The 12,924-nt window shown below is 36.8% G+C and overlaps 1 protein-coding gene across 1 annotated transcript in view; it reads right to left on the reverse strand.

Annotated features, from left to right (window-relative positions):
* Positions 1 to 12,924, reverse strand: part of iqgap2 (IQ motif containing GTPase activating protein 2) — an 84,113-nt gene that overhangs the window by 8,453 nt on the left and 62,736 nt on the right. Inside the window, exons 17-30 of the mRNA XM_079814776.1 lie at positions 10,651 to 10,818; positions 10,164 to 10,306; positions 9,902 to 10,072; positions 8,832 to 8,915; positions 8,648 to 8,719; positions 8,492 to 8,561; positions 8,169 to 8,377; positions 7,763 to 7,915; positions 7,487 to 7,650; positions 7,068 to 7,292; positions 5,964 to 6,104; positions 5,559 to 5,643; positions 5,074 to 5,306; positions 2,234 to 2,366 (exon numbers count right to left, since the gene is read on the reverse strand). Of these exons, the coding sequence (XP_079670902.1) occupies positions 2,234 to 2,366; positions 5,074 to 5,306; positions 5,559 to 5,643; positions 5,964 to 6,104; positions 7,068 to 7,292; positions 7,487 to 7,650; positions 7,763 to 7,915; positions 8,169 to 8,377; positions 8,492 to 8,561; positions 8,648 to 8,719; positions 8,832 to 8,915; positions 9,902 to 10,072; positions 10,164 to 10,306; positions 10,651 to 10,818 (2,051 nt within the window). The remainder of the gene's footprint in view (positions 1 to 2,233; positions 2,367 to 5,073; positions 5,307 to 5,558; positions 5,644 to 5,963; positions 6,105 to 7,067; positions 7,293 to 7,486; positions 7,651 to 7,762; positions 7,916 to 8,168; positions 8,378 to 8,491; positions 8,562 to 8,647; positions 8,720 to 8,831; positions 8,916 to 9,901; positions 10,073 to 10,163; positions 10,307 to 10,650; positions 10,819 to 12,924) is intronic.

The following is a 12,924-nucleotide window of genomic DNA, read 5'->3' on the forward strand; positions in this document are numbered from 1 at the left end:
GAGATAATGCAACGCTGACGTAGGCTACAGTACAATGACAGTTGCACAGATGTGTGTGCGTGTGCATGTTGGGAGTTGGGAACCGGTGAGAAAATGTCCGGTACCCGGTAACTTTACCAGTAATAATAATATTAATTTAGTTCTGTTTAACGGTTCCCGAACACTGTATCTCAACACAGTGTCATCAACACAGCCGCGTATGATTTGTTCACATACGAGCTGCGGTAGGGCTATATCTGTGGACTCAGATTAGCAGCAGTCAGTATGACTGTCTGTGACACGGGAAATCAATTAATAAAAAGATTTTTTAAAATGTGAGTTTTATTTATTCACATACGCGTATGATTTGTTCACATACGAGCTGCGGTAGGGCTATATCTGTGGACTCAGATTAGCAGCAGTCAGTATGACTGTCTGTGACACGGGAAATCAATTAATAAAAAGATTTTTTAAAATGTGAGTTATTATTTCTTATATTGATTTCGTTAATAACTTGACAGCACTTAAATGTGTATTCTTACAAGTTAAAGAACAATGTTTGTGGGACTAGGGGATTTTTTGAAGGGGCAAGTGAAAGAGAATTTTACTAGACAGATTAAAATGTCAATAACAAAAAACAACTAGGGAATCACCAAAATGCAAGAATGATTCTGCATTAATTTAGTGTAAGTGGCGATCGATAGTGGATAATAATATATTGCCTAATGTAATGTATAATAAACTGACGGTAACAATGTTGCGCTGTTGACGCTTGCGCAGCCTCTCAAGGAGAAATCAATTAATTAACATTAAGTCACTTACATTTTAGATGCACTATTGAGTGTTTTTGTTCGATTTCAGCAGCGAAAATCATTCCAAACAAAGATCATAGCAGAACCATAACGCATCTCACAGCAACAGTGTGTTACTGAATGATTCAGCGTTTTGAATGAATCGTTTGTATCAAAGATTAAATGACCTATCCATAAACGACTTCTTAAATGCATCAGCCGTTTGAACGAATCGACTCAACCTACTGGCGGTTAAGTTACATGTTTAAACTATTCTTTCCAACATTTCTTATTTGTCCATATTCAAAATATTTTTTTAAAATTCTGTGCAATTTTTCAGTGCAAATGATTCCATTTGATTGGTAACAGCCCTACAGTGTCTTTCTTTTATAGATCAAATTTAAGAATATAAACTGAAAGCTGAAGTATAGCCTATATTTAATAAGATTATGGGAAAAAATGCCCTTTATAAAAGGTAAAAGTATTTAGATTTAAATATGTCAAAGAAGATTGAACACTGTTGAGAATATTTCTTCAGAATAAATTATATTTACAACATACACACAAAAGCACGTGAACAGGCTTAATGTCGAGCCCTGTGAGGCAAAAAAAAAAAAAAAGTGGCTGGTAAAAAGTCACAGTGGCTGGTGGTCAAAAAAGTTAATTTCAGGCCCTGCTCCTAAATATCTGTTTTGAACTCCACATCACCTCAAATAACAATATATCTGGATCAATAAAAATATATATATATATTACAGCCATATAGCTTAAAATGGCCATCACATCTCTTAGTTTAGGTGTTGCACTCTTGAAAACATACAGAAATGTCAGTCTGTTTTCCAACAGAAAGAATGCAGACGTTTGGCTGAGTTGGGAAAATTATGCAGGCTCTATTAATTATGTCTGCACAGGTCATGATGTCACTTCCTCACACATATGGATCAAGTTAAGCCGCTCCTCACAGTAGATTCCTCTCATGACTCAAAGATGGCTAATGAAAGTTAATCACAGTTGCAGATCTAAAAAAAACATTTGACTTCACATTCCAGATCACGTGCCTACATATAAAGTTGAAAACACACATTTTGACAAGATGTGTAAACTAGTGTCTCTTTTTCATATGAATAGCCCGGCAATAAAATAAAAAGAGATAATCTCTTTCACTGAATGATGGGCTCACAGTTGTAATACAAACCTCTTGGTTAAAGTTGGCTTGAAATGAAAATTCACCCTATATATTTTCTACATTTAAGTTGGGCATGCATGTTCCATTTTTTAAAAAATGTTTTGACCTTGACAAACTGATGCATAGAATCAAGTCCCACCCTACATTTTTTTCTTTTTTCGACAATCCGTTACACTCGGATGTTTTACAATAGGAAAAAAAAAATATGTTGCTTCTTTGCAACTTTAAAAAAAGAGGTTTCTATTGAATTCTCAGTTGGTTATGTTGTATGTCTTACCGAGTGTGTGTTGATGATCTCCTCAATAGAGATGTAGATGACAGGTTTGCTGAGTGTCACCATGTCAGAGTACTCATCCACGTTAAACTTCTCCTCTGGAGCGGGAACATCGCAAGCTGCCTGGAAGAAGCCCCTGGAAATAAAAAAAAGGCCCAGAATAGTGTCACATCACCGATTTTCAACCTGCTTTGTATTGTCGGTAGTATATGGACTGAGAAATTCACGCTTAATTGCTAGCAAAAGACTTTTGACAGCTCCAGGGCTTTTGTGAAAACTACAGATTGTCCTTCTGCATTTTTGTATCACTGCCCACAGACAGTCGGGTTGACAAGGGGGTTATTTCCAGAACAGTTATTGTAATAATTGTACTATGTCTACTCTTTAAACAGCATTATAGTAAAAATAGAACAAGAGGCTTAGTTTTAAAACACTGTGTTTGTGGTCATTCTCTCCGTGTTCTTTGCAGCCTTTATCCACTGCCTACAATGTGCTCGATCCTTAACTGGAAACCCAAAATAACCCACTACCACTAAACAATTACTCTTTGAATTCTTGCACCCGGGAACGATACAAGTCGACACCATTATGACAAAAAGTTTGCTTAGAAGTACTTCCTACTAAAGCAAGGCGGTATTTGACTCTGGTAAGCATATACACAGTAGACCGGTGGGTAGTTTTCCTACCTATTTGGCAAAAGGGAAGACAACAGCCTTTTTTTCTCTATTTTCTCTAGTCAGGTAGCAACGACTACATTTTTCTACTGTATAGGCAGCCATGTTTTATTGAAAGCATCTGTGGATTTCTTTGTGATTTTAGTGGAAAATCTGGATTTCTGTAGAATCATGGCAAAATATGTTACTGAAAACCCAACAAAAACAATGAATTAGCCAAAATAGTTGATTCACAAACACGCAGGAGACATGGGAGTGTGGAATAACAGCTGTTCAAATTTTGCAGAAATCTATTTTGAACCAAGAAAACAAATGCAAAGATACTAGATGTTTGAACCAAATGCATAATCAAAAATGCAAACAACAATGTACAATGCAAAGTATGCTTGAATGAGAAGAATTACTGAGAATCATAGAGGAAAAGAAATCAGCAGGGAGTTTCCAGTAAGAATGACTCACCAGCATGAGAATGAGGGGCTTTGGGCAAAAGGTCATTTAGCACTTCCAGCTGCCTCACTCAAGCACACACACACACACACACACACACACACACACACACACACACACACACACACACACACACACACACACACACACACACACACACACACACACACACACACACACATAACAGACATAATATGTCTGAAGTGGCGACACACGTCCCTCCTCACTGCTGATGCCTTACTTTCATACAAAAACACTTCCTCACCTTTAACCTCAATTTCCATATATCATTAGCCTGTTCTGAACCTCAGATTTGTCTATTTGTTTAAAATCTTTTGTTCTACTCATCAGTTTCTACACAAAATATGTATGTTTCTATGAGAAGAAAACAACCTATTGCCTTTCAAAAACACACTTCAGATCAAGGCCGTAACCATGTCTTGAACATTGGGGGGGACCAATTTTTTTTTATAAAGCCTATAGAAACTAGCCTGACAAGTTAGACCCACATCAAGATGTTGGGTCTGGAAACTCACCATTGACAGGGCTCAATCCGAGGGGCGGGATAAACGGTTGTCTTTCAAATTCCCTCAGCATGCAATTGGATAGCGCCATGGGCGCCAACCAACCAGAGCAAAGAAGAAGGTGAAGCCGAGCTAACGTTAGTTGATAGACTTTCGCCGTATCGGGTAGGCAAAACTTCTAACATATCTTATTTTCTTAAGAATGACTTCAGTGCCGTTCTTTGTTCTTTTCTCAAAGAAAAGCTTAACTCCAAGTCTTCCAGAGTCACGGCCAAAGCCGATTCAAAAGACCACTGTTTGTCAGCTTCTTTGTGTACGAGTAGCACGCAGAACCTCCGCAACACTGCCGTGACGTCATTATGTTAAGCCCGCCCACCGACTCTACACACGCTGTGATTGGCCTGATCAGAGTTTTCATGTGTACTTTTAATAAATTTGCACTAAAATTTTCACATGTGTACTTTTATTTGTATGCCTAATATGTCAAACACATAAAACGTTTCTTGTCTCTTCACACTCAGTTAGGAATGACATGAATCACATAAATGCATATTTTCAATTCAAAATGGCAATATTTGAGAAAAGAAAGTTGAGTAGTTTGCATCACTGGATGTTACCGTTGGTCGTTTAACTTCTATCACAAAACAGTTCACATGTATTAAATGTTTCGCTTACCTCACTTTCAACGCTACACTGACGCTTTGCACTGGAATTCGTGCTTTGCTTCTGTGACTGGTAAACTCTGCTTACTTTGATTTGATTGGCCATCTCAATCATATTGACATTGATGAGGGCTGTTAGACTGCTGAGGCAGACCAGACTAAAAATGCAACTTTTAAACCGTTTTGTCATCCTAACAACAACATAGAGAGCGCTACATAATGAAGTGCAAGAATTTCAAATATTGCGGGGGACAATTTGGCCATTTCTATTTATTGGAAAGGACTTGTCTATGATGATTACAGACCTGCTTCAGATATTCTTCAAAATATCTTATTTAATGTTCTACATAAGAGAGCAAGTCATACAGGTTTTGAACAACATGACGGTGAGTAAATGATGACAGAATTGTCATTTTGGGTGACCTATCCCTTTAAGTATTTGATTCTTCCCAACAGTAATAGTGTTTTTTGTGTGTGTGTGACCGTAGACAAACTAACCCTCAAACCAATGAAGTGCTCTGCTCTGCTCTCCTCACCTGAACCTTTGATAGGTCTGGGAGATGTAGCTGTTCATGGGGGTGAGGTGGTCGCTCTCGTCTTCAAACAGCTTGTTGGCAGCCGCATGCTGTAGCATCTTAGCCACTGACGCCAGGTTCCTCCTTTGCTCTGAATGTACCTGACCTCCGGCCGTCATGTCAATGATGTCAAAGCCATCTGGAGCCACAATGGCAGGATTCATGTAACGGTAATAGAGCAAAGTCCCAACAATCTGTGGGAAGAAGATGCCGCTATTCAAGCTGAACTTATTTCACGTGAACCGTTATTTTTCTGGGTTCTTGAGACAATGACTCCACAAAATGCGATTTAGTTCATCTTTAATCTGTTGTGGTTTGTGTGTCAAGCAATTATGTTAACATTTCAAGTATGAAAGGAGCTTTACAGGCAGGACCCAGTGAATACATATTTTAAAAGAAACATTTGTATGGATACACGAGTACCACTAAAATTTTCAACATCTGACCTTTAATAATTCATCCTCTGTGGCATCAGGGAATTTCTCATGAAGTGTGTCCTTTAGCACTTTAGCAATATATCTCATGCCGTAACTGCATGCAAAAGAAACATATATCAAAAAATGCAAAATAAAAATCACAGATCAGCAGCAGTAAAAAGAATCTGGCCATACCTTAAAATAATGAGAGGTTAGTAATGCATGAGCAAAACAACACACAACGCTGAATATATATTGAAAATATATCTTGTTTTGGGCAGACTCTGTTTTCAACTACTGTGCTGCCCCCTGGTGCACAGTGACACTGTAAAGTTATATTGTATAAAATAATTATTCTTAATACAAAATTAAAATGAACTGTATGAAGCATAACTGAACATCTGTTTGAAAGGCTGCAATGGTGTTAGTTCTTACGGGACGGTGTCCAGCGATGACATGATAGAGCCGAGCACTTTGTCTGTGACGGTACGGAGCACCTGATTGGAGGATTCCAGTTTAGCCCTCACTTCCTCGTGTGACAGAGCCTGCTCTGGCGTGACCTCATATGGAAGCTTACTATGAAGTAAAGTTCAACAACAGTAGTCAAAAATAATTAAATAAAAAAAGTGAAGTAAATAAAAAGATATTTATTACAATTTAAAACAACTGTTTTCTATTTGAATATATTTTAAAATGTTATTTATTCTTTTAAATAATAATGTAAAAGCTGAATTTTCAGCATCATTACTCCAGTCTTCAGTGTCACATGATCCTTCAGAAATCATTCTAATATGCTGATTTGCTGCTCAAGAAACATTTCGGTAACACTTTATTTTGATAGTCCACTTTAGACATTCTACTAACTTTAAGTAACTTTGCAACTACATGTCAACTAACTGTCATTAGAGTATTTGTAGACTGTCTGATTAATATTTACTAAAACTTTATTTTGTTGGTCCCCCAAGAGACATTCTACTGACTATTAGTTACTTGGCAACTACAATTCAACTCATTCTACTAACCCGAACCCTAACACCTAATCATAACCTACCAGTCTACTGACAGTCAACTAATACTCTATTGACAGTTAGTTGACATGTAGTTGCAAAGTTGCTTATAGTTAGTAGAATGTTTAAAGTGGACTATCGAAATAAAGTGTAACCAACATTTCTTATTATCATCAATGCTGAAAATGGTTGTGCTGCTGAATATGTTTTGTGGAACTCACTGATATGTTTTTTTTAAGATTATTTGATGAATAGACAGTTCAAAAGAAACCTATTGATTTAAAATAGAACAATGTAAAAGTCTTTACTGTTACTTTTGACCAACTGAATGCATCTTTGCAGAATAAAATCATTAATTCTTGCAAAAAAATCTTACTTTTGGTCATTTTTTATTGCTACAATTTATAAACAATATGGAAAAAAAAATATGCTAACAAAAATGGAGGGGAAATGGATGTAAATTAGAAAAAGTGTAAATGAGAGTGTGCCTAATATATGTGAGATGAGAAAATATGCATATGAAAATATGAACCTGGCTTCTCCTGTAGCGGTCTCCAGCTGATTAACCCAGGCTTTGTAGATGTCTACAGGGTTAGTGTTGATGCCCAGGTTTTTGTCCTCAATGATCTCTTTAACCACTGGTCCAAGCAGCTGCCTGAGGGCGTTCTGTCCACGAGCACCACGATAAAAGCTCAGAACCATTTTAATAACAGTAGGGTTCCCTGTCACTATTTCCTGGATATGATCCACCTTAGATCTGCCAGAGATGATAGCAAAGTTACAATGATATTTGCCATACTGTATATTATAAAGCAAAACTATACACATTGTATCAGAGAGGTGCAATAAATATGAATTAAGATATATTAGACTCCGAAACAATGTTGTTTTTGCATGCTCAAGCTAACAAATAGTATTCTCTATATCTCCGTCTCAGTCTCTATATCTTACTTGATCTCCTCTCGCAGCGCTGACTCAAAAAGCTTGAGTAGCAAGTACTCTTCCCGCTGGTTAGAGGCATAGTTATACAACGTGAAGATCACAGTGTCCATGAACTTGGTGGATTTGTTCTGGGGCATCTGGAAGATTAGCTTGGCCAGGTATGAAGGATTAGTCTGTTAAATTAAGAAAATACATTCATAAAAAAATATATATAACTGAAAGGATTTACAGTATTCATATCTTTTTGTGTATTTTTTGTTCGTTTTTTTTTTTTTTGGCCCTTACTTGTAGAAGGTAAAAGAGATGCTGATAGGCCTCCAGTCTCTTCCTCTTGTCTTTGCTCAGGCCCTTTATGCCCTGCTTTTCCCCCATGTTCAGATCTTCTTTACTCATTTTGTTCTTTTTGCTCTTCATCTTTTTGCTGTGTGACACCACATCCTGCCAGAGGAGAAAACATTGCAGTAGTTGGAAAAATTAGGATGGGTCAAAGGATACAATTAACTGGTTTGAACAGGTTTTTTATTATCTCATTGATGTATGTTTGCTTTAGAGTATCATTCATGGGAAAACATAAACTAATGTACATCACAGGATAATATAACATTTGTAATCCATAGTATATACAAAAAACAATCCATATATTTTAACAATCTCAGTCTTTGAATAATTTAAAGGCACCGCATGAAAGCACCTGTAGTGTGATCCTGTTCTTTACTAACAGGCCAATTTTAATATCCATCAAATTCAGATCCTTTTCCATTTGCTGATTAGCACGAATCTTGGTGACCACTTCCTCTCTGAGCCGTGTAACTTCCTGTTCCTCCTGTAAATCGAGGCTACTTTGTTCCAGCAAATGTACAAATTTACGGACCACTGAGAGAGGAGGGTGCTGAGAACCGGCTGTTAGAAAGATAAATGGAAAACAATGATATTTACCTTGCAAATCAATCAACAAACATATAAGTGTAAATTAAATTACATAATACATTAAATATAATAATGTAATGGACTTACTCAAGGTTCTGTAGTCAACTCTTGCTTTGTTAGCCTTAAGGAAAGCTTGAATCGTCACTATTTCTTTCTCCTGAACATGACACACAGAATATTTCAGTGTCACGAGTATGCAGATGAAGAAGCTGATCGTTCACTTGTGTGTGTGAGATGACTTACATGCTCTTTGAAATATTGCAGTCTCTTTGTGTAGCTTCGTTTAGCTTTCCACATCTTCACCAGTGACTGTAACTAAATTGTAGATGAAACATGTTTTCATGCTATGAATATTACTGCAATTCAAAACAACAAGGTGGATGTTAATAAAACTGTAATAAATGAGCATCAGTGATAGAACCGTTACCTTAATCACAGTGCTCGCACTGTCTTGGAAGGTCTTTAGTCTGTCCTTATAGACTTTTCTCTGTTTGTAGCCCTTCCAGGATGCCTGTAATGGTAAAACAAACCCCATGTGAAAAATACCCGATGGCTGCATCCGAAATCGCACACTTCCCTATTATATAGCAGGCGAAAAAGAGTATGTGACAAAATAAGTATGTCTGAGTTTACTGTACTCATAAAAGAGTAGGTAGAAAGATTCTGAAGTGTGCATGCAATGGATCCTTTATTATCTCATAAGGCCACAGGAGAGGATTTGTGAATTACTCTGGTAGGTCACATGATAATGACAACATGGCAAATGTAGTACGTCCAGATTATATTCATATGACACACATTCATACTATATAGATATACTTTTTTAGAGGTTGCAAAATAATTGCTTATTCAAAATAAGTACCTACTCAAGAGAGTATGCGATTTTGGACGTGGCCCATTACATATTTGATCCTAGTGCATATTAGTAGTTTATTTTCAGTTGTAATGAAAACGATAGGCAGCCGATACAGTTACTAAACCCTTTTTTCTACTATACTTTCATAGTAGAATGTGTTTTTCAGTGTTTTAATAGTGTTCATTTTCAGTGTCTTATTAATTGTGCAGGCAAAAAGCCTGTTAGTTTAATTAAGTGTTAACATAAATTATTTTGATGTGTAAATGAAGCAAATTAAAGTGCCAATTATGCAAACTATGAAATAACACACTGTAGTTTTTCTTTAAAAAAAACTATAATAATTTAATATATTTAAAAAGAGTATTTAAAAATAAGATTATATATATATATATATATATATATATATATATATATATATATATATATATATATATATATATATATATATATATATATATATATATATATATATATATATATATATATATATATACTTTGACATAAATAAGAATTTTATAGTAACATGCAGTAAAATGTAAACAACAACAACAACAACAACAACAACAACAAAATCACAAGGTTGGAGGTCTGGTATATCAGAGTAAGTATCTATCAATAATTTACATAACACAGTTAAGTACCTGCAGTTTGATGACACTCGGCTCTTGTTTTTGCAGGTATTCCATTCTGTCATTATGTGCCCGCCTCACCAGGTATCCACGAATCAGGGCCTGCAGTTTGATGATGAGCGACTCATTGGCCAACCACAGCTGCTCTCTGTTATACTCTGCTGTTACACTGCTCAAAGCACTCTAGTTAGGGGGAAAGAAAATATGAACTGAACTGCAGAGCTCACATACAACACAAAAAATCTGTAAATGTACATTTGTGCTAAAGACATACCTGGATATCTTCTTTGGTGAGCTGTGAACTGTCATGGACAAAACGATCTGGCTCAACCCATGTCCCTTCTTTGCTTTCAATGTTGTAGAAGTAATCATATTTATCCTTGATCTTGTGTTTTACCCATGAACTGCCACTGGTCCCTACAGATAACACAGTTGAAATTAAAACACTGGGATCGCCCAGAGCTCCTGTGAAGAATAATTTATGCATGAAGAATAACATATGTATTTGCCTCCGTCTGAAATCAAATGAACCAGTAAATGTTTTAGATGATGCTTGAAAAGTTTCTGGAATATATTTACAACTAATATCTAATAATTTATCAAATTAACCTGGCAGAAATTGTACACACATTTCATACACAATATGCTGCTAATTATATAATACATTTTATTTAATATGCACGCAAGTCCATTCTCCAGTTAATGTTCAAATTACAGCTAGACCTTCCAGACGACAGTAATCAGGGCTGTGATAGAGTTACCTTGTTCTGTTTGAGTGCTCTGTAACTGAGAGAGCTGGCTGTGGTAGATATGAGCACATTCAGACAGCACTGCTCGAAGACCTGCATCAGGACACTGCAGAGCAGCCAGTGTGGCCTTAGCATCTCCCTCAGATACTGCCCTGTTAATGTCTGCTACGGCCTCAGCCACTGAAATCATACATGCAATATACAGAACAATCAGTTTCAATCACTGAGAATGGATAAAGTCAGAGTTCTTCGTACAAAGGTTACATTTTTTACAATTTTATTATTGTGACTATTTTTTGTCAGGTTTATTGTTCAGTTTGTTTGTGTTTTAGTTTGGTTTGCCCTGTCTGCCTGCCTATCTGTATTCACTAGTTAGTTTCTGTCCCGGTTCATGAATTCACTGACTCATTCTCTCTGTGTGTGTGTGTGTGGGTGTGTGTGTAGGCGTGGTTACTGGCTGCCGTTGATCAGATCATCAGCAGCAGCTGCGGCTGATCAACTCGCCTATTTAATGTCTTGCTAACCACCTTGTGTTTGTCAGATCGTTTTGTTGTCTCCTGTAGCCCTGTCCTTTCTTCCGTCTGTGGTTTCTGGAGATTTGTTGTTCCTGTCTGTTCCTGAGGTTCTTCTTCTCACGTCCTTCAGCGGGATTGGTTTGCCCATTGCATCCCTGCACTGCCTGGAGAGTCAGTACCGCCTGCCATCGACTCTGACCACAATTGTAATCACTATTGTTTATGGTTTGGAATAAACATTCCTATTTCTTCATTCACACTTGAATCCGTCTCTGATTCCTAACAGTTTCCTTGGTTACTGATTGTTAAGCACCTGTTTCTTTTTTGTTAATTATCTAGTTCTGTGTATTTAAGCCCTTAAGCTGGGCATACACTGTGCGATTTTCGTCCGATTTCGAGCCGAATTCTGACTTGTGCGACTCTTTTTTTGGGTCGGGCCGATTTTCAGCTTTATCGTGCGTCGTTTGTCGTGAGCTGTTCGCGCAGTGTACAGGGGGAAACGAGAGGCGACAAACCTCTCCCGATCGGCAATCGGATGGTCGGATGAATTTCTGGCATGTCCGAAATTCTGGTCGCTCCTCGTCAGGTTATTAAACAGCTGAAGCAGAGCTACGAACTGATTGCTCTATTTCTCATCACTGCGCCTGCGCGAGAGCAGAAGTTGAACCATTTGATCTTTAATGCAGCAAGAAAGAAAACGAAAAGAGGGAGATTAAGTTCTGTAGGCAGTTATCAAATAGCAGCAATTAAGCAAACTGTTGCTTGCCTCCAGTTCATGTTGTAAAATGGATAATCTAAGACGTTCAAACCACCGTGTTTAGCCTATCAGTGCCTCTTTTATTCATTTAACTTAGAATATTAATTTACTTGTTTTACTTTCACAAATTTTTTATTTACTATTATTTAATATTTAATTAATTTTATTATCATGGGAAAAAATGTGAACCATTGTCCATCATTTGACAAAAGAAAAGAATGACAAAATGTCACGGCGCAATATCGATTTTTTTTCTTTTCGTTTTAAATCATGAAGGCGAGTCAGTGGATATCACGCTAAAACGCAATGTGCACGAAAGTCGGTGAAAGTGAAAGTAAAATCTGACGAGCTTTCGGCGCATATTCTCACAGAGACAAGATAGGCCTACGTAGATCTTCTTAAAAATATGCTGATATGCCTATAACTGTCTTAATTTATATTCTTAATATTTCTCTTGTGGCCCATATTGTGAAACAAATTAGAAGAGAAGTATAGACCCATTTCGTGTTAAACAAGTTGTTTTTTAAATAAAGCTGCTCTTACTTTCTGATAATATTATTGCAGTGTTATGGCATAATATAGACTGATAATCATTTTAATTATAGGCCTATAATTTCTTGTTTAATTGGGCAAAATGTATTTAAATAATGAGGAGTAGGCTAATCTATCTATTCTTTTATTATGCAGAGTATCGGTTATGCATTGATGCGTTATAAAATTAGCGCGGGGCAATAAATGTAATATCAATTTAATAATAAAAGTAGGCCTACCCTAATAATAATGTTCATTTATATACATAAATTGTAAATGCTAAATCCTCTTGATATCGATAGCTGATGCATTTGATAGGCTATCTCTCTATTATAGGTTTTTTCGCGCATCTTTCACTCGAACAGTGTGAGCAGACAAGTCGCGCTCGACGATCGGACCGCACAGTGTGAGCACATAAACCGTGAGCTTTGGCTTTTCATCGCATGCGATCTACTCGTACAGTGTGAGTAGGTAACCTTGCTG

Source organism: Gobio gobio (genome assembly GCF_949357685.1).
Source record: "Gobio gobio genome assembly, chromosome: 4".
In the NCBI taxonomy this organism is placed as follows: Eukaryota; Metazoa; Chordata; class Actinopteri; order Cypriniformes; family Gobionidae; genus Gobio; species Gobio gobio.